Here is a 22689-nt window from a genome sequence, read left to right on the forward strand (position 1 = left end):
ATCTTAATTGGGGAGTACAGGCTCGTGGTAATGGCTGGAGTGGAAAAAATGGAAGGGCATCAAACCCATGGTCTCTACGTGTTTGATGCCATTCCATTCGCTCTGTTCCAGCCATTATCATGAGCAGTCCTCCCCTCAGCAGCCTCCACTGATTTCTCTAAAACATTTTATTTTGTTATTAAATCAATGTGGACTTTCTCATCTTTCAGATCTTTAAAGGGATAGTTCACCCAAACTACAAAATGACATTTGGTTTCCTTACCCTGTAAGCAGCCTAGATATGACAGCAAATCCGTGCTTTGGTTTACCTTTCCTGGCACTGTTTCAAATGCTCATAGCATTTGTGTCATGGGACCGATATTACAAATGTTCGCACATCGTCCAAATCATCACCAAAGTATCTCAAATGTGTTGTGAAGCTCAACAAAGTCACTTATTAGCAAAAAATGCTAACATCGGGCCCACAACTTGAATGGGCTTTGTGCCACAAATGCTAAAACGTTAGCATTTGGAAACAGTGCCAGGGAAACTAAACCAAAGCATGGATTGATGTCATACCTTGTCCACATACTGCTTACAGGGTAAGGAAACCAATGTAATTTTGTAATTTGGGTGAACTATCCCTTTAAGCAGGAAGCGCATCGTAGGTCAATCTAATGAGAAAAAAAGAATCCACCAAACCTAGAGCACAGTGCATATAGGCTGCTATACAAGGATTAATAGACATCTGTCCCTTATACATTCTCTTTGCTTTGACCCAAGCTATTATCTGTACAGAGGAGAGAGGAGGTTGGCTGGGCTGTCTACCATGGCTCCTTTCTGTGTAACCTACAGTACAGAGTGGGATATGTCAATAACTGACATTTACCAGTGAAGAGTCAATCCTACAGTGTACTCCTACCATCTTAATGGAGACGGTAGAGTATGTGGTTTCTGTTGTGTATTGGGTAATGTTGTTGTGCCCGCCCCATACAGTGGGTGTAAAAGTTCAGTCACCTGCCGACATGGCATTCATGTTTATTGCCTGCACCATGGAGTAAATAGCCTAAACTTGCCTTTCTGCCTCCTCGTTATTGGATTGTACTTTCACTATGTCACGGACATAGTACTGAACACGAGGCGGATCTGGACCGGAATGTTTGAAGAGGATTTGTGAGTAAACATAAAATGGGCTCCTGAGTGGCACCGCGGGGTAAGACACTGCATGTCAGTGCTAGAGGTGTCACGACAGACCCTGGTTTGATTCCAGGCTGTATCGCAACCGGCCGTGATTGGGAGTCCCATAGGTTGGTGCACAATTGGCCCAGCATCATATGGGTTAGAGTTTGGCCGAGGTAGGCCGTCATTGTAAATAATAATTTGTTCTTAACTGACTTGCCTAGTTAAATAAAGGTTCAATAAATAAAAGTGGATTTTCCTTTTCTGATGTGATCATGGCTTTTTATTGGAAGATTAAGGAGTTTGTTGATGAAAAGCATAGGTCTTGGGAGGAGTATGTTGAAAGGCTGGAATGTTTTTGTTTGTGGCTAATGACATTGAAAATAACTAAAAATAATTGCACTGTGCTGCTTTGTGTGTGCGGGGCGGTGACTTATTCTACACTGAACAAAAATACCTCATACAGTTGAAGTTGGAAGTTTACATACACTTAGGTTGGAGTCATTAAAACTCCTTTTTCAACCACTCCACAAATTTCTAACAAACTATAGTTAACAAACTATAGTTTTGGCAAGTCGGTTAGGACATCTACTTTGTGCACGACACAAGGAATTTTTCCAACAATTGTTTACAGACAGATTATTTTACTTATAATTCACTGTATCACAATTCCAGTGGGTCAGAAGTTTACATACACTAAGTTGACTGTGCCTTTAAACAGCTTGGAAAATTCCATAAAATTATGCCATGGCTTTAGAAACTTCTGATAGGCTAATTGACATCATTTGAGTCAATTGGAGGTGTACCTGTGGATGTATTTGAAGGCCTACCTTCAAACTCTGCACCTTTTTGCTTGACATCATGGGAAAATCAAAAGAAATCAGCTAAGACCTCAGAAAAACAATTGTAGACCTCCACAAGTCTGGTTTATCCTTGGGAGCAATTTCCAAACGCCTGAAGGTACCACGTTCATCTGTACAAATGATAGTACGCAAGTATAAACACCATGAGACCACGCAGCCGTCATACCGCTCAGGAAGGAGACGCGTTCTGTCTCCTAGAGATGAACGTACTTTGGTGCAAAAAGTGCAAATCAATCCCAGAACAACAGCAAAGGACCTTGTGAAGATGCTGGAGGAAACAGGTACAAAAGTATCTATATCGACAGTAAAACGAGACCTATATCGACTTAACCTGAAAGGCCTCTCAGCAAGGAAGAAGCCACTGCTCCAAAACCGCCAGCTCTGTCAGGAGGAATGGGCCAAAATTAACCCAATTTATTGTGGGAAGCTTGTGGAAGGCTACCTGAAACGTTTGACTCAAGTTAACAATTTAAAGGCAATGCAACCAAATACTAATTGAGTGTATATACATTTCTGACCCACTGGGAATGTGATGAAATAAATAACAGCTGAAATAAATCATTCTCTCCACTATTATTACTCTCCACTAGACATTTCACACTCTTAAAATAAAGTGGTGATCTTAACTGACCTAAAACAGGGAATTTTTACTGGGATTAAATGTCAGGAATTGTGAAAAACTGAGTTAAATGTATTTGGCTAAGGTGTATGCAAACTTCTGACTTCAACTTTATGTACAAAAGTATATTTTTCAGGCACACCCGTTGCTGACAGGTGTATAAAATCGAGCTCACAGCCATGCATTCTCCATAGACAAACATTGACAGTAGAATGGCCCGTACTGAAGAGCTCAGTGACTTTCAACATGGCAACATCATAGGATGCCACCTTTCCAACAAGTCAGTTCGTCAAATTTCTCCCCTGCTAGAACTGCCCCGGTCAACTGTAAGTGCTGTTTTTTAAATGTATTTTTTTTTCACCTTTATTTAACCAGGTAGGCCAGTTGAGAACAAGTTCTCATTTACAACTGCAACCTGGCCAAGATAAAGCAAATCAGTGGACTCCTCTTACATATAACCTGGACATTGAGGGCTTCCACCATTTTAAAGTAGTCACCTGGATGGAATGATCAGAGCATTGGGATAAACAAACGTACAGTCAATAACACAATAGGAAAATCTATATACAGTGTGTGTAAATGGTAGGTTTATTTGAACAGTGAGAGACAGAATAACAACAAAAAATCCAGAAAAACGCATGTCAAAAATGTTATAAATTGATTTGCATTTTAATGAGGGAAATAAGTATTTGACCCCCTCTCAATCAGAAAGATTATTTCCCTCATTAAAATGCAAATCAATTTATAAAAATGTTTACATGCGTTTTTCTTGATTTTTTGTTGTTGTTATTCTGTCTCTCACTGTTCAAATAAACCTACCATTAAAATTATAGACTGATCATTTCTTTGTCAGTGGGCAAACGTACAAAATCAGCAGGGGATCAAATACTTTTTTCCCTCACTGTAGTAAGATTAGGGAGGTAAGGCAATAAATTGGCCGTAGTGGCGAAGTAATTACAATTTAGCAATTAAACACTGGAGTGATAGATGTGAAGAAGATGAATGTGCAAGTAGAGATACTGGAATTATTGGAAGATTAAGGAGTTTGTTGATGAAAAGCATAGGTCTTGGGAGGAGTACCATTCATCCACCGCAGGTGCCTCGATCTGGCACTGATGCCACAGTATGCATTGGAAAGGAGATAGGTTAGTGGAGGAGTGGCGGAGTGAGTTCTGGGCCATCTCTGCCCAGGGAATGTTAGCCGCCCACTCCCCCGGCCGGTCCTGGCAATAGGACCGCAGAAATCTACCCACATCCTGGTTTACTCTCTCCACCTGCCCGTTACTCTCAGGATGAAAGTTCGAGGTGAGGCTGACCGAGACCCCCAGACGTTCCATAAACGCCCTCCAAACCCTGGACGTGTACTGGGGACCCCGATCAGAAACTATATCCTCAGGCACCCCGTAGTGCCGGAAGACGTGGGTGAACAGGGCCTCCGCAGTCTGTAGGGCCATAGGGAGACCGGGCAAAGGAAGGAGACGGCAGGACGACCAGGATCGTGGTGTTTCCTTGTGACGGAGGAAGATCCGTCAAGAAATCCACCGATAGGTGTGACCACGGCCGTTGTGGAACGGGTAGGGGTTGTAATTTCCCTCGGGGCAGGTGTCTAGGTGCCTTGCACTGGGTGCACACCGAGCAGGAGGAAACATAAACCCTCACGTCCTTAGCCAGGGTAGACCACCAGTACTTCCCACTAAGACAGTGCACTGTCCGACCGATGCCAGGATGACCAGAGGAGGGTGACGTGTGAGCCCAACAGATCAAACGGTCACGGACAGCAGACGGAACGTACAGACGTCCAACTGGACACTGGGTGGGAGTGGGCTCTGTACGTAACACCCGCTCGATGTCCGCGTCCACCTCCCACTCCACCGGTGCCACCAGGCAAGAAGCTGGAAGTATGGGAGTGGGATCCGTGGACCGCTCCTCTGTGTCATACATCCGTGAAAGTGCGTCTGCCTTAGCGTTCTGGGAACCTGGTCTGTAAGATAGGGTGAAAACAAAACAGGTGAAAAACATGGCCCACCTGGCCTGGCGAGGGTTCATTTTCCTCGCTGCCCGGATGTACTCCAGATTGCGGTGGGCCATGTCAGCATATTCAGAGGGGATGTGCACGGTGGAGACCTGTTTTGGACCTTCCACCGTAGTTGCACCTATGGAAACACCTACACACCTCCCCGAGCACTTACATGACCATCCCTTCAGAGCCCTCTGTTGCCACAAAATAGTGGGGTCATGATAGGCCAGCCAGGGTAGGCCCAGCACCACGGGAAACACAGGAGAATCAATAACAAAGAGTTTAATTCTCTCCTCATGACCCTCCTGCGTTATCATGCATAGGGGAGCGGTGACCTCCCTAATCAGCCCTGACCCTAATGGTCGACTATCTAAGGCGTGCACAGGGAAGGGCACATCAACAGGAACAATAGGGATCCCTAAGCTATGTGCAAATGAACTGTCAATAAAGTTCCCAGCTGCGCCTGAATCTACTAGCGCCTTATGCTGGGAATGCGGGGAAACAGGAAATTCTATGAACACAAACATGTGAGCAACAGGGAGCTCTGGGTGAGTCAGGTGCCTACTCACCTGGGATGATCCAACAGTGCCCTGCCTGCTACATCGACTCCCTGGGGAACCTCCCCAGCACCGACCAGCAGTGTGCCCTCTGCGGCCACAGGTGGTGCAGGGAATGGCCCCCCCTCCGGTCCCCCTCAGAGCAGCACCTCCTAGCTCCATAGGTGTCAGATCGGAGGTGCTGGGGGATGGAACTGACGGACCCCGATCCGGATGTCCGCGGGAGGCCAACAGGTTATCCAGCCGGATGGATAGGTCCACTAGCTGGTCAAATGTAAGGGTGGTGTCCCTGCAGGCTAGCTCCCGACGAACGTCCTCGCGTAGACTACACCTGTAGTGGTCGATCAGGGCCCGCTCATTCCATCCCGCGCCGGCGGCCAGAGTTTGAAAGTCCAGTGCAAAGTCTTGTGCACTCCTCATCCCCTGTCTGAGATGAAACAAGCGTTCCCCCGCCGCTCTCCCTTCAGGTGGATGATTGAAAACCGCCAGGAAGCGGCGGGTGAAATCCTCATAGTTATCCAACGTCGCTCCTTCCCTTCCCCAGACGGCGTTGGCCCATTCAAGTGCTTTCCCAGATAGATACGAGATGAGGGCGTTCACACTCTCGCGTCCAGAAGGAGCCGGGTGGACGGTCGCCAGGTAGAGCTCCAGCTGGAGTAGGAACCCCTGGCACCCGTCCCATCATATTCCCTCGGGAGCGCGAGCCGAATAACACTGGGTCCAGGTGAAGGAGTGGGTGGACAGCGGTGTGGGTTATTGTGGGAGCTGGGGTGATGATGATGGGGTTGTTGGAAAACCCCCTCTCTCCCATCGCTCCATGGTTTGCAGCATGCGATCCATGGCTGTGCCGAGACTTTGCAACATAGTCGCGTGCTGCTGGACGCGCTCCTCCACAGGTAGGGGACGGGCTGTGTGCACCTGCTGACTCCATTGGTTCGGGTGCGTGTTTCTGTCAAAGGTCTAGGTGATGCGGGTAAGGCGGAGTTAGGCTCAGGACACAGAGATGAGTAATAACCATAACTTTACTCAAAAACAATATTCCATGAAGGAGACAAATAATCAGGTCACAAAACGAGACAACTTGACAATAACAAACACACACAAGATCAAGGGGGAAACCAGAGGGTTAAATAGGGAACAATGATTATGGAATGGAAACCAGGTGTGTATAATGAAGACAAAACAAATCGAAAATGAAACATGGATCGGTGGTGACTAGAAAACCGGTGACGTCAACCGCCAAACGCCGCCCGAACAAGGAGAGGGACCAACTTCGGCGGAAGTCGTGACATGTTTGGGGAAGGCCCTTTCCTGTTTCAGCATGACAATGCCCCCATGCACAAAGTGAGGTCCATGCAGACAGGGTTTGTCGAAATAATTGTGGAAGAACTTGACTGGCCTCCACAGAGACCTGACCTCAACCCCATCGAACACCTTTGGGACGAATCGCCCAACATCAGTGTTCCACCTCACTAATGCTCTTGTGGCTGAATTGAAGCAAGTCCCCGCAGCAATGTTCCAACATCTAGTGGAAAGCCTTCCCAGAGGAGTGGAGGCTGTTATAGCAGCAAAGGGGGGACCAACTCCATATTAATGCCCAGGATTTTGGAATGAGATGTTTGACGAGCAGGTGTCCACATACTTTTGGTCATGTAATGTATTAACACAGCGTGTAAAGTGTTGGTTTTATGTTTCATGAGCTGAAATAAAAGATTTCAGAAATGTTCCATATGCACAAAAAACATATCTCAAAAGTAATGTGCATACATTTCTTTATACTACTGTTAGTGAGAATTTCTCCTTTGCCAAGCTAATCCATTCACCTGACAGGTGTGGCATATCAAGAAGCTGATTAAACAGAATGATCATTACAACGGTGCACCTTGTACTGGGGACAATAAAAGGCCACTCTAAAATGTGAAGTTTTGTCACACAACACAATGCCACAGATGTCTCAAGTTTTGAGGGAGTGTGCAATTGGCATTCTATGACTGCAGGAATGTCCACCAGAGCAGTTGCCAGATAATTGAATGTTAATTTCTCTACCATAAGCAGCCTCCAACGTCGTTTTGGCAGTACGTCCTACCGGCCTCGCAAATGCAGACCACGTGTAACCATGCCGTTGTGTGGGCGAGCTGTTTGTTGACGTCAACATTGTGAACAGAGCGCCCCATGGTGGCAGTGGGGTTATAGTATGGGCAGGCATAAGCTACGGACAACAAACACAATTGTATTTTATTGGTGGCAATTTGAACGCACAGAGGTACTGTGATGAGATCCTGAGGCCCATTGTCATGCCATTCATCCGCGCCATCACCTCATGTTTCAGCATGATAATGCATGGTCCCATGTTGCAATGATATGTACACAATTCCTGGAAGCTGAAAATGTCCCAGTTCTTCCATGGCCAGCATACTCTCCAGACATTTCACTCATTGAGCATGTTTGGGATGCTCTGGATTGACCTGTACGACAGCGTGTTCCATTTCCTGCCAATATCCAGCAACTTCACAAAGCCACTGAAGAGGTGTGGGACGCCATTCAAGAGGTGTGGGGCACCATTCCACAAGCCACAATCAACAGCCTGATCAGCTCTATGCAAAGGAGATGTATTGCGCTGTATGAGGCAAGTGGTGGTCACACCAGATACTGACTGGTTTTCTGACCCACACACCTACCTTTTTTTTAAAGTATCTGTATCAATATTCCAAGTCATGTAAAATCCATTGATTAGGGCCTAATTAATTTATTTCAGTTGACTAATTTCCTTATATGAACTGTAACTCAGTAAAATCTTTGAAATTGTTGCATGTTGCATTTATATTTTTGTTCAGTGTACATTAGGTTCTCTATTCGCTCCGGCCCTGCCCATTGCAAAGAGTTATGATCACATAGTGGCATGTTTGAAGCGGCCTTTCAGCCCAGATCCGTCAGAAATTGTGCAGAGATTTTATTTTCATAATTGTAAACAAAAGGCAAATCAGAATATCTCCAGTTTCATTGCTGGTCTGCGCAGGCTTTCGGTGCACCATCATTTTGGAGGTCAGCTGGAGCCAATGCTGCTTGACAGAATTGCTAGATGAGTCTATTGGCTGAGCCCAATCTGATATTTAGAGTGGCTGAGGTAAAAGCCTTGGCAGCTGAGACTGCTGCAAATAATGCCTGCCTGCTTCACCCTGAAAGACCAGGTCCTCCGACTGTGCCTGACATTCATCTCACTGAACGTAGTGGGCCGGTGCGCACGGAGGGGGCGGAGTCAGAGTCCAGAGAGGACTTCAAAGCCTGTTTCAGATGTGGAGGTGCCCATAATTCCAACAGCTGTAGGTTTAGGGTTGCAACCTGTCACTACTGTAAACGGAGGGGACATATAGCTCGACTTTGTTTGACAAAGGTCCCAGTCCCAGGCCTCAGGCAGTTCATTCATGCCCACTAGGACCACACAACAGACACACTTGGTAAACTGTCACCCAGACCCTGAGAAGTATGTTGTCTTTAGTACCCATGGGGGGCCACAGCCTGAGAGGGGGAAGTCTATTTTTGCTGCACCCAGTGTTGAGTTCCTGAGGTTCCACGTTGACAAGGATGGCATGCGACCAACCCAGGATAAGGTAAAGGACATTAAGGAGGCACCTTCTTCCCAGAACAAGTCTGAGCTTCAGTCGTTTCTGAGGCATCTCCATTTTTACAACTGCTTCCTGCTTGATAAAGCTACAGCCCTGGCATTGCCTACTGGACCCTGCTGCTCATGAAGAAGTCTATGAAGAGGCTAAGCAGCTGCTGCAAGCAGATGGTCTGCTAGCCCACTATGATGGTGGAAGACCCCTGTTACTGATCTGTGATGCATCTCCATATGGGCTTTGTTTAGTCATGTGGAATTTGATGGTCGGGAAGCACCTGTGTGCTACGCATCTAGGACCCTAACTGTCGCTGAACAGTACTATGCACAGCCGGATAAATAGGCCCTGGCGAACATTTTTTGCTGTCAAGAAGTTACATCAGTATTTGTCAGGTTGCCATTTTGTGGTCTACACCAACCACAAGCCCTTGCTGGGTGTGCTTCATCATATGAAGCCCATGCCCAAAAATATTTTCACTTGCATGGTCAGATGGAGTCTGATACTGGGACATAGTTATGAGCTCTGCTATCATCCAAGGAAGCAGTTGGCTAATGCAGATGCCCTGAGTTGCCTGTCACTCACTATCCCTTTGTCTGAGCCACCACCTCCCTGGGAAGGGATGCTGTAGAAGATGGTGCCTGATGTCCTTCTCCATGCTTCTAGGATAGCCGCACTGACCTTCAAGGATCTTGTCCTGTCCCGAGTGCTTCGCTGGGTGCTGCATGGGTGGGCCTCTGAGGTTCCTGGCAGACAGTTTGGGCTTCAATGGTATCGTCGGAACGAGCTGTCGGTTCACAAGAACTGTGTGTTATGGGCCAGTCGGGTTGTGGGTACCTGGCCTGGCGAGCGAGGTGGTCTTTTCCATGACGCATGATATGCATCCTGGAATAGTGAGAATGAAGGCACTGGCACGGACTATGTGTGGTGGCCCGGGATGCACATGGAAATTTAGGCTGTGGTGCGCCGCTGTGTTCCCTGTCAGGAGTCACACCCTGCTCAGCATTACTTTGTGGTCCACTCCCATGGGTATGGGAGTGGACCACAAAGAAATGCTTGTCTTCATATGGACTTTTCTGGGCTATTCAAAGGAAATACTTTTCTCATTATAGTAGATTCCCATTCAAAGTGCATGGAAGTAGCCATGGTTATCTTGATGCCCTGTGGTGCTGTAATAAGCACACTCCATTTGCTGTTTGCCATTCATGGGTTGTGTGACGTCCTGGTGTCAGATAATGGAGCTGCCTTCACTTCTGCTGAGTTTAAGGAGTTCGCTGGGTGGAACTGAATCAGGCATGTCACCACAGCCCCATATCATCCGTCCTCCAATGGCCAAGCTGAACACATGGTTCAGACAACCAAAGAGGATCTATCTATGATCTCGGTGGGTGACTGGCAGGCCTGACTGTCAAGGTTCCTGCTGTCTCAACATGTTACGACGGCGTGTACTGGGAAGAGTCCAGCCGAGCTGTTAATGAACAGGCGATTGACAACTGCTTTAGATCGGCTGCACCCGGACATGGCAAGTGACATGCGTCTAAGGCAGGAGGGTGATGCAGACAGGGGCCATGATCATTTAAGGTGTTTTCTACCTGACGAGTCTGTGTACATGAGGAACTACTCTCGAGGCCCTATGTAGGTCCTTGCAGTTGTGGAAGAAGCAACTGGACCGGCCTCTTACAGGACTCGGACGCCTGTCGGTAAAGTGCACCGCCGCCATGTGGATCAGCTGCAGGGACACGAAGCTGCAGCCCCCTCTCTCATTGATCTGGATGCCCTGGACACCATGCCTTTAGAAGGCAGTGCCAACTCCAGAGCCAAACCCTGATACCCAACTTGCAGCTGAGCCCTAGCCTAAACTTAGCTTTCTGCCTCCTCGTTATTGTATTGTACTTTCACGGCATAATAGTTTCTAAGATATGGACATACACTCAGCACATTCCACATCATCTCACCAGCTTCCCTTTGTTGTAGCTTTCGCTAATGTGAATAACATTGTCGCTTTGCGTGCGGGTGTGTGAGATACACACCTCATAATAACATGTCAATGGGATACAGTTCACCTGCTTGAAATCATCAGAGCACAATGAAGTGATTCATTTCTATTGCATGGCTTTCAAATTAGATTTCAGAGGCACACACACACACTTCTGCGAAAAGCGAAGGTCAACTCTAGCATCAACACAACGCTCTCTCACAGTAACTCAAAGTATCCTATTACACTCCGTTCTGTCCCTTTTCATCTGCTCTTAGAGCACTTTGCTACGGCCATGTTTTTTACTTCTTTAAAGTCTAGTGGTGCTATACTGTGCGTGTGCCGGCGTGTGCGTGTGCTGTTCCCGGATTTAAGTGTATTTAGCAGTATCCAATTAGTAGGTTATATAATACATACATAGGAATATGTCCAGTAAGACCCATCAAACAATGAAACATGTATGGGTCAGATTGAAGCATAAATCGTATTTTATTAGAATGAAATGCTACCAGAGGGTCACAGGGTCACTGTGTATTTACTTGACTTACAGATGGTTACCCCAAGGATGAAATGATTTACAGATGGAAAAGGAACTCCATCGAAACCTCAGACCAGAAGTACTGGCGCCTCTACCAGTTTGACTTCATGGGCCTGCGGAATACCACAGACGTCCTAAAAACAACAGCAGGTACAGTAAATTAGTTATCGTACATTTAATACCCAAACAGCTGACCTGTTTTTCACAAGCAATAAAATAAATCCTCATCCCAGCCCTTCGCTGGCTCCTGTGTTCTCCATCCAATTTCTCTCTGAATTATTAGATACTGACTCATAAAAATTCAAAGGAAAAAGGACAAAGTGCTATTTTTAGCTGTTTTTTAATCAAATGGTCTACATTTACTGTAAATGATCTGTCATATTTTCCTGTCTGTTAGCAGCGAGAGACAGCAGGCATTACCAGCTGGTGTCTTGAGGTCTGGTGCCACCACTCTGGCTTAAGTCAATTGCATTTCCAGTATTTGTTAGCTAGGTTGAAATTGCACTTAGAAGTAGTACTCTGATAGTAGACTTAGAAGTAGTTCTGTGGTAGTAGACTTAGAAGTAGTTCTGTGGTAGTAGACTTAGGAGTAGTAATTTGGTAGTAGATTTAGGAGTTGTACTCTGATAGTAGACTTAGGAGTAGTACTGTGGTGGTGGTAGACTTAGTAGACTTAGGAGTAGTAATTTGGTAGTAGATTTAGGAGTAGTACTTTGGTAGTAGACATAGGAGTAGTACGGTGGTAGTAGACTTAGGAGTAGTACTGTGGTGGTAGACTTAGGAGTAGTTCTTTGGTAGTGAACTTAAGAGTAGTGCTCAGGGAGTAGACGTTGTCTTTATCATTCACTGTATAATAAAATAGTGCCCAATGAAAGTGCATTTACCTGTTTTCATAAGTCAATGTGACATTTAACATATTGTTTCTCTGTAGGCTGCTTGAAGCTCATCAGTAGTCCCCTCCAGTATAAAGGCAAACATGTTTTTATACAAACCATCTGGATTAAAGATTCAAAATATTTAATTATTCACTTAAATGATTTTCAGAGGCCTAGGATGTGGTTTGCTTTTAATACTGAATTCTACATCTATTTATTTCCAACAATCATTCCTTGCGACTAAGGTCGTGTTTTACAAACAGGTATCTAATTATACTCATGAGTGGTGCTTGCTGGAATGACTTTGCAATACATTTTTAATGCATTCGTGACAGCATTGAAGATTAATGTAGCAGCGTTTTAAGGGGCTGATAAATTGATTTTATGTATGAATCCTCAAGCTGTAATTAACCCATATTGACCCATTCTCAAATTTCATAGGTGACATTGTTCATGCTGTACTTTATTCCTTTTGGAGAACGATGATTTCATCTCCATTTTGAAAAGAAAGTCTTGAAGTCTCAGGTGATGTAATAAATGATGTATCCTACGTATGGTGCACTGTGATACAAGTCCAAGTTCTGAGTGGAGAACTCATGAAAGCCAGAGTTCTTCCACAGATCTTCCTTCAGTTCTGTTGAAGGAAATTAGACGTTTCTCATCTTGTTTTCACTTTCTCTTGACTCCCAGCTTGCATCATGCTGCATGATGATTAGCTAGCTTGCTCCTGCAGCTAAAAATAGCATATCATTAATTTACATCTCAACAAACTCGGAAAACAAAGCGTTAAATTTCTTCTTGTTGTTTTTCATCGTATTGTGCTGTAGCGTGGTAATGAGGACAGTGGCGAGTGGACAGCTCCCATGCCACCGTGCCATCAGGGACTTCTGGTTCTACCGCTGTAATATCTGCCTTCTTTTTTTTCTATTGTTACAGCATCCCTCTTCAAAACCCACCAAAGTAGACTCCCTGAAGCATTGTGTATGGTGCCTTCTTCTGTGGTTCCCCCTGATGCTATCTCTCATGATTCTCTCTCTCTCTCTTTCCCTCCCTCCATCCCTCTCTCCCTCCCCATGTTGGCTCGTTCTTGTTCCACCTGACGCTCTGATTCTCCCTCAATCTCTCTCTTTCTCCCACCCTCCACCCCTCTCTCCCTCCCCATGCTGGCTCGTTCTTGTTCCACCTGACGCTCTGATTCTCCCTCAATCGCTCTCTTTCTCCCTCACTCCCCCTCCCTCACTCTCTTCCTCCTTAACTTGCTCCCTCCTCCTCGCCCCTCACTCCATATAAATCCCCCCCCCCCCCCCCCCTCCCAGGTGATTATGTGGTCATGACAGTGTACTTTGACCTGAGCAGGAGAATGGGTTATTTCACCATCCAGACCTACATCCCCTGTATCCTCACCGTGGTGCTCTCCTGGGTCTCCTTCTGGATCAATAGCGATGCCGCCCCCGCCAGAACAGCGCTAGGTACCTGATCTGAAGAATACCATTTGGCAGGATACACACTGATGTGATAATAAGTAGATGAAGAACCCCAAGGTTTCAATCAAACGTGTTCCACCAGTGTTTATGTTGTACACTGTATGTGTTCAGAAATGACTACCTCTGCATGTGTTATTCTGAAAGGAAAAAAAATACATCTGAGTCTAGCTGGTTGGTTGAAAAGATGCGGACCAATATGGAAGATTGCATGAAAAATTGATATTTTATTGTTTAGACTAGAGTCCAATTACACAATGTTATGTTCTGCTTTTCAGATTCTTGTACCATTCTATTTTGTTTATGCGATGTGCTTGTAATTCATCAAGGCTTAACAATCACCTTTTTGTTTACGCTTGTAATTCATTCATGATTTTTTCCCCCCATGCATGCTTTCCATTAGTGCATGTACATTCGTCTGGATTATGTTGTTGAAGGTGATTTGGAGTTTGAGTTGAACTTTGCGGTAAGTACGATTCAATTCCTCCAGGCAGCTCTTGTAGGTGACCTTGACCAGGTCATTTTTTGTCTTCAAGATCAAATATATCACATTTAGTCCAAATTACAGTATTAGCATTATACATGGCCTTTAATTAAGTGACAACACAACCACATTTGCAATGGTGGTTAAACAAGTCAAAGCTTAAAGTGTATTAACGAGTCCGTTTCATCACCGAACCATCCTTGAACCAACACAATCACATCGAATAGTCTCCCTCGACAGTCTTGACACCTGTTACGACACAGTACAAAGATAAGCCCGGAAACATGTTTGTCTTTCCCCTAGCTAACAGGTAAGGATGCTGACTGTAGGAGTAAAGATAAATATCCCATTCTCCTTGACAAAAGAAGTCATTTAGTGTCTATTCTGGGGCACAAAAGCGCAGCGTTGATTTTCCGGGCCTCCCCGCTGATCGATAGCGGGTTGAAAAGAAAGAGGAGTGATAAGGAAAATGGGCTTTGACTGCAAAGAGCAGGAGATATGTCAGAGTGGCTGGTGGGGGTGGTAGGGGGCTAAGGAGGAGGCAGGTGCTGACATGCGTGTGCCCCCTGAGGGTGTAGTGTGGTTGGGGGGCAGTGACAGGGTGTACTGGGTGACATTCCCAAAGAGTCAGGTTCTCAAGGGCCACCACAGATGGTAATGACTATCAGGCTATACATGACAGGAAGTAAGGGACAGGAAGGGATGGGGATGCTCAGTTCAGTGACTCATACAGTGTGACCCCTCCCTCTTTTTTGTCACTTTCTTTGTCTTTCTTTTCTCTCTCTCTCTCTCTCTTTCTTTCTTTCTTTCTTTCTTTCTCTCTCTCTCTGTGTCACGACAGCACTGTAGACTGATATCTTTGTATGATGTTCTTTCTATCTGTATTATTTTCCATGTGCTGTATCTGTTCATATGACATCTATGGGTCTTTGTGTCCCTAATTTAGTGTAGGTGTACTGACATCTTTCCACATGCATTCTTTGTATCTATATTATTTTCTGTTCTATTTTTTATTTTTTACGATACCTTTTTGTCATTTATTACATTTTTTGCCATTTTATTTGGAGGAACCAGTTAAAGTTGCTCTTACACCTTGCCTGTTTGAAAGTTATGAAGGAACTCTGCTGACCTAGTGCCAAAGTATGTATAGAAGGTAAGGGAAATAGGTGAAGGTAATCATCGTGGCCAGCAGAGTCTGAAGGAAGGAGGGAATGAGTATGAAATATCAGCTCAAAATAGATGGGCCTTCTTGTCTCCATGGTAACTGCTAGGAAACAGCACCACATTCAGTCATCAAATGAGAGGTTCCTGGTGTTGTGCATAAAAGAGCGAGAGAGAGAGAGAGAGAGAGAGAGAGAGAGAGAGAGAGAGAGAGAGAGAGTGTGTGTGTGTACTGTATATAGGGTGTGTGTGCATATGAGTGTGTGTGCGTGTCACACCCATCACTTTATATCAAAGGCTCTAAACATGCAAAATCTCAGCCGGTACATTTAGCTCACTTTTCACTCTATATACTCAACAAAAATATAAATGCAACATGTAAAGGGTTGGTCCCATGTTTCATGAGCTGAAATAAAAGATCCCAGAAATGTTCTACAAGCACAAAATTCTTATTTCTCTCAAATGTTGTGCACAAATGGGTTAGTGCGCATTTCTCCTTTGCCAAGATAATCCATCCACCTGACAAGTGTGGCATATCCAGAAGTTGATTAAACAGCATGATCATTACACAGTTGCACATTGTGCTGGAGAGAACAAAAGGCCAATAAAAAAAAAAAATGGAACCCCTTTTTCTCCCCAATTCCATGGCATCCAATTGGTAGTAGTTACTGTCTTGTCTCATCGCTGCAACTCCCGTACGGACTCGGGAGAGGTGAAGGTCGAGAGCCATGCGTCCTGCGAAACACAACCCAACCAAACAGCACTGACACAATGCACATCCAACCCGGGAGCCAACCGCACCAATGTGTCGGAGGAAACACCGTACACCTAGCGACCTGGTCAGCGTGCACCGCGCCCAGCCCGCCACAGGAGTCACTAGTGCGCGATGAGACAAGGATATCCCTGCTGGCCAAACCCTCCCTAACCCAGACGACGCTGGGCCAATTGTGCGCCGCCCCATGGGCCTTCCGGTCGCGGCCGGCTGCGACAGAGTCTGGGCTCAAACCCAGAATCTCTGGTGGCACAGCTAGCACTGATGCAGAGCTGTTGCCAGATCATTTTATGTTAATTTCTCTACCATAATCTGCCTCCAACGTTGTTTTAGAGAATTTGGCAGTACGTCCAACAGGCCTCACAACCGCAGACCATGTGTACCCATGCCAGTCTTGGACCTCCACGTCCGACTTCTTCACATACGGGATCCTCTGAGGGGTGGTGCTGAGGAGTATTTCTGTCTGTAATAAAGCCCTTTTGTGGGGAAAAGCTCATTCTGATTGGCTGGGCCTGGCTCCTCAGTGGGTAGGTTTGGCTCCCCAGTGGGTGGGCCTATGCTTTCCCAGGCCCACCTATGGCTGCACCCCTGCCGAGTCATGTGAAATCCATAGATTAGGGCCAAATGAATTTATTTCAATTGACTGACTTCCTCATATGAACTGTAACTCAGTAAAATCTTTGAACTTGTTGCATGTTGCCTTCATATTTTTGTTCAGCATATTTAAGCACTGACAATGTATTGATGTAAGCGTCCATTTATTTCTAAAGTTAAAATTACATAGAGACACAAACTACCTTCGGTAATTGATAAAATATCTTAAAAACATATTTGCTAAATATATTCAGACTATTGCCAGAGAAAAATATTGCCACCGTTTTGCCAAGAGAGATATCAAACAGTTAGTACAGGGTGGCAGGTAGCCTAGCAGTTAAGAGTGTTGGGCCAGTAACCGAAAGGTCGCTGGTTCGAATCCCCAAGCTGACTAGGTGAAAAATCTGTGTTATGACGCTGACTTTGTCCTTTCAGGTATCACCACTGTGTTGACAATGACCACCCTTAGTACAGTGGCCAGGACCTCCCTACCCAGAGTCTCCTATGTGACGGCCATGGATCTCTTCGTCACTGTGTGCTTCTTGTTCGTTTTTGCGGCCATGATGGAGTACGCCATCCAAAACTACTACGCCTACAGGGCACAGAAGCCCCGCTACAACAAGACAAACAAGACACAGAGACTGGTGAGCTTTCCTCCATACGATGTAATGGTGTACTTTTCCTCCGTACCATGTAATGGTGTACCTTTCCTCCATATGACGAAATGGTGTAACTTTTGTCGACGCAGTGTAATGCTGTTATAGACATGGACCGAGGTTGTTTGTGTTGTCACAGTCAATAGCACTAGCCATGGTAGCGATTATGGTCTCAGTGGGTGGAGGTCTAGTCCATCCTTCATATCTCCATCCTCTTGCATCAGTCACACTGTGCATGGGCTGGGATAGTATTACAGTCAGTCTCTCTGGCCTGCATGGTAGCAAATTGGGAGGTTGCCCCCCGGTGAGGGTTGAGGTCTGGTCTATCCCCCCCATCCTTCATATATCCATCCTCTTGCACTGCCGACCGGTCACACAGTGTACTTGGTAAATGCCGTGTCATGTCATCATGTCATGTCGTGTAGTGCTGTCGAGCCAGTGAGTGAGTCCCAGCGTAGGGAGAGCACTAAGCCGAGGGGTTCTACCTCATTGCCTGCCTGGGCTATGACAGCGTCCTGCTGGGTGTGGGAGGACATGGCCCGCTGCGGAGCTTAAATGCATGACAGCACAGCTCCACTCACAACACATCAGCTCTCTTTCTCTCTTCATCTCTTTCTCTCTGTCTCTTTTCATCTTTCCGTCTGTCTTTCTCCCTTGTTTGCCCACGTGTATTTATTGTCTCCTGTCTGGCTTTTGTTGTCCCCTGTTGCCTCTCTCAATTCAATTCAATTCAAGGGGCTTTATTGGCATGGGAAACATATGTTAACATTGCCAAAGCAAGTGAAGTAGATAATATACAAAAGTGAAATAAACAATAAGAAATGAACCGTAAACATTACACTCACAGAAGTTCCAAAAGAATAAAGACATTTTTAATGTCATATATGTATATATACAGTGTTGTAACGAAGTACAAAAGGGAAAATAAATAAACATAAATATGGGTTGTATTTACAATGGTGTTTGTTATTCACTGGTTGCCCTTTTCTTGTGGCAGCAGTTCACAAATCTTGCTGCTGTGATGGCACACTGTGGTATTTCACCCAGTAGATATGGGAGTTTATCAAAATTGGGTTTGTTTTTCGAATTCGTTGTGGATCTGTGTAATCTGAGGGAAATATGTGTCTCTAATATGGTCGGTCATACATTTGGCAGGAGGTTAGGAAGTGCAGCTCAGTTTCCACCTCATTTTGTGGGCAGTGTGCACATAGCCTGTCTTCTCTTGAGAGCCAGGTCTGCCTACGGTGGCCTTTCTCAATAGTAAGGCTATGCTCACTGAGTCTGTACTTAGTCATAACTTTCCTTAAATTTGGGTCAGTCACAGTGGACAGGTATTCTGCCACTGTGTACTCTCTGTTTAGGGCGAAATAGCGTTCTAGTTTGCTCTGTGTTTTTGTTAATTCTTTCCCATGTGTAATTATCTTTTTGTTTTCTCATGATTTGGTTGGGTCTAATTGTGTTTCTGTCCCGGGGCTCTGTGGTGTGTGTTTGTGTTTGTGAACAGAGCCCCAGGACCAGCTTGTTTAGGGGACTCTTCTCCAGGTTCATCTCTCTGTAGGTGATGGCTTTATTATGGAAGGTTTGGGACTCGCTTCCTTTTAGGTGGTTGTAGAATTTAACGGCTCTTTTCTGGATTTTGATAATTAGCGGGTATCAGCCTAATTCTGCTCTGCATGCATTATTTGGTGTTTTACTAGGATATTTTTTGCAGAATTCTGCATGTAGAGTCTCAATTTGGTGTTTGTCCCATTTTGTGAATTCTTGGTTCACAACCATGAAGGGCAATGGGTTATATAACCGATTCAAGTATTTTTAGCCAGATCCTAATTGGTATGTTGAATTATATGTTCCTTTTGATGGCATAGAATGCCCTTCTTGCCTTGTCTCTCAGATCGTTCACAGCTTTGTGGAAGTTACCTGATGTTTAGGTCGAGGTATGTATAGTTTTTTGTGTGATCTGGGGCAGCGATGTCTAGATGGAATTTGTAAATGTGGTCCTGGGACTGGACCTTTTTTGGAACACGATTATTTTGGTCTTACTGAGATTTACTGTCAGGGCCCAGGTCTGGCAGAATCTGCAGAGGATCTAGGTGCTGCTGTAAGCCCTACTTGGTTGGTGACAGAAGCACCAGGTCATCAGCAAACAGTAGACATTTGACTTCAGATTCTAGTAGGGTGAGGCCGGGTGCTGCAGACTGTTCTAGTGTCCTCGCCAATTCGTTGATATATATGTTGAAGAGGGTGGGGCTTAAGCTGCATCCCTGTATGAGGCCTTCCTTCCTCTGCCCCCTCCCCACATTTCTTGCCCTACCTGCTCTCTCACCCTCTCTCACACTCCCTCTCTTTCTCTCCCTTTATCGCTTACACATCTAAGGAGATGGCCTTCCTCTGTCCCCTCCCACAGACCTACTCGATGCTAGACATGGGGCTCAGGTCCCCCACGACCGTGGTTCCGTTGAACAACAACTACTCATACTGGCAGGACTATGAGGACGTGTACGAGTGTCTGGACGGGAAGGACTGCCAGAGCTTCTTCTGCTGTTACGAGGAGTGTAAGGGGGGAGGGTGGAGGAAAGGACGCATCCATGTCGACATTAGGGAGCTGGACGCTTACTCGAGAGTCTTCTTCCCGACGTCGTTTCTCCTGTTCAACATCGTCTACTGGGTCTCTTATCTCTACCTTTAGCAGTTTCAGTTGGATTTGATAGAATTCGTTTGGACAAGTATGGAAAGACTCAAATGGGAAGAGGAGATGGCACAAGACATAAGATGTCACTCAGTGGTAGCTTTGTGCACGTTGACACTTGATTGGTTGGTGGGTTAGTGTAGCCAACCAATAGACAGCTGTGAGACCCTAACACCAGGATGCTAGCCAGATAAGAGGTAATGAAGCATCCACAGTGCCTTCTTCAGGAAGGGGCCATCACCTATACAGAGGTGCAATAAGAGGACTAGAAGCTTTGGAGTTTTTCCTACATAGGTTATCCCACATATGCCGTTTCAACGCATGCTATACTGTTCATTAAAAACAATGAATAGTTAGTGTGGACTGCACTATGAAATGATCCTATTGTTGCGTTGTATTTCTTAGTTGCATAGTCATTGCAAGCCATTTGAAATATATAGAACCTCAATATTATTCATTTTAGGCATCAACAGGATCTTAAATATTAGGTCATTGATAACATTGATTTGGTTTAGATTAATATACATTTATATCATAAACATTTGAATTATGTTTCCTGCCAAGGGTGATATACAACAAGAACATGCATAGTATACCTTACAACACACCATAACATAATAATTTAAAGATGAAAAGACTACTTTTGTAAAATAATGTATCTAATAAAGTTTTCTTTTGTAACATATAGAGTTTTCCAGAAAGTATTAATAGACTATTTGATAATTAAATAAATTGTCTGAGGACAAGGAATGGTAAGGTTTCAAACTAAAGTAATATGGAGATGTTGTTTAATTAATTTACAGAATGTGGACATACATTTATCTCCATACAGCAGGCCTACAATACATCATAGGCTGAGTGCCAGGGTAGCATTTGGGTCAATACAGTACTGTATATATTGTGCTAGTATTCAGTACAGTAGTAATACATTTTTTAATGGTTTCTGTCCAGCAACACTATTGCTATTTTCTTGAGTAAGAACATGTATAGTTCATGTTATATCATACAGTAGCTGTTGTATGAAAACAGACAATGACATCACAAAGAATTGTGAAAGGTGTGTTTTTGGAGTTAAAAATCGTTTTATTTACTGTATTCACTGTTTATTCACTGTTGTTTCTGCAGTGGTTTGACTTAGAAGTATGGTAGTATCCTGTATTCTATGTTTTAAGAGAACTTGTATGTGAGAGATGTTTTCATGCTATTTTCATAGTTGAATGTAGATCATACTTTAGACCAACAACAAATAGTTGTTTTCAACTCTGTATAAGAACACAAATATTGCACTTCATAAGTGTCTTAGTTTGATATAATGCATTTACAATAAATCAAACACTATTTTCTAAGTCTGATGGAACACACCCTTTTGTTACAGCAGATCTGAGAGAACCACTGTCTAGGTACAGCTATGCTTTTTAGAGAATCCAGTCTGTGGTATTGCTTAAATTAATAAAATGATCTTTGCTCACGGTCTGGAGTGTGTGTGTGCACGTGTGTGTGTAGGTGCGTGTGTGTAGGTGCTTGCATTCACATGTAGGTCTGGTTTTGTAGGAATGGTTTTGTCTCTGACGTGGTTGCGATAGCCCACTTTAAACCTCACACTGTGCATCCTGTTGTTTCAAATTAAGGAGGCAAGTCAATGAAAAGTCATTATGCACAATAATCACACCTATTAGGAAATAGGCCAAGGAAATCTAAAACAGACCCTTTAATTCCCACAGAAGGAAATTAACTCTACACACGATTCATGTCTATTGCAGAGTAGAACGTTATACAAATAGTATCCCCATATAGAAATAACCAGATGTTATTGTTCAGGGCCTGTATTCACAAAATATCAGAGTAGCAGTGTAGATCATATGAGATCATATACACAGGGGACACCTGATCCTAGATCAGCATCTACTTTGAGATACTTTTTGAATACGATCCCGGAGCTCACTGAAGCAAGAATATGCATATTCTTGGTACCATTTGAAAGGAAACACTTTGAAGTTTGTGGAAATGTGAATTGAATGTAAGAGAATATAACACAATAGATCTGGTAGAAGAAAATACAAATAAAAAACGAATGTTTTTTTCTATCACCATCTTTGAAATGCAAGTGAAAGGTCATAGTTCTAGCCATCACTCTGGTTGTAATTCCGATAGTGTCCACAAGATGGAATTGTATGTGCCAGTTTCAGATGGATAACTTGAAGTATGAGTGAACTACAAGACTTTTAGTGTAAAGTCCCCAGGTACATTTGGGCAAATCGTGAAGGAGAAATTCACATTCATATTACATTTATCTGCAAGAATATCGTCAAATCTGTTTACTTGGACTTTGATTTAGATTTCCAAGTATTAGTAGCCATATTATAAGTTCAACATTTACAAAACAACCAGTTTTCATAACTTAAATCTGAATATCCTTATAATTTTTGACCAAAATGATAAGGCATGCTGTCGTACAAGGTTAGTAGTTACATTTTATGACATACATGGTTTCCGGATACTCCCATAAAGCCCAGCTCATTGGCTATCTAGCTAGCTTTGTTTGACCCCGATTGGTGCTTATTTGACAAAGATACAGTCGTTCAAGTGATGGCTGCCAGCGTCATCAGCGTGCCATGAATTTAATAATGAATGTAATGGTG

The 22689-nt window shown here is 44.4% G+C and overlaps 1 protein-coding gene across 2 annotated transcripts in view; it reads left to right on the plus strand.

Annotated features, from left to right (window-relative positions):
* Positions 1 to 21523, plus strand: part of LOC115179446 (gamma-aminobutyric acid receptor subunit gamma-3-like) — a 47821-nt gene extending 26298 nt beyond the window's left edge. The window contains exons 6-9 of one of the 2 annotated variants that reach the window (XM_029740984.1): positions 11354 to 11491; positions 13533 to 13685; positions 17144 to 17352; positions 19739 to 21523. In XM_029740984.1, the coding sequence (XP_029596844.1) occupies positions 11354 to 11491; positions 13533 to 13685; positions 17144 to 17352; positions 19739 to 20050 (812 nt within the window). In that variant the 3' untranslated portion in view covers positions 20051 to 21523. The remainder of the gene's footprint in view (positions 1 to 11353; positions 11492 to 13532; positions 13686 to 17143; positions 17353 to 19738) is intronic. The other variant, XM_029740985.1, reaches the window with a different exon arrangement.
* Positions 21524 to 22689: the final 1166 nt, after the last annotated feature.

The sequence above is a fragment of the Salmo trutta genome, chromosome 39 (genome assembly GCF_901001165.1).
Source record: "Salmo trutta chromosome 39, fSalTru1.1, whole genome shotgun sequence".
Lineage (NCBI taxonomy): Eukaryota > Metazoa > Chordata > Actinopteri > Salmoniformes > Salmonidae > Salmo > Salmo trutta.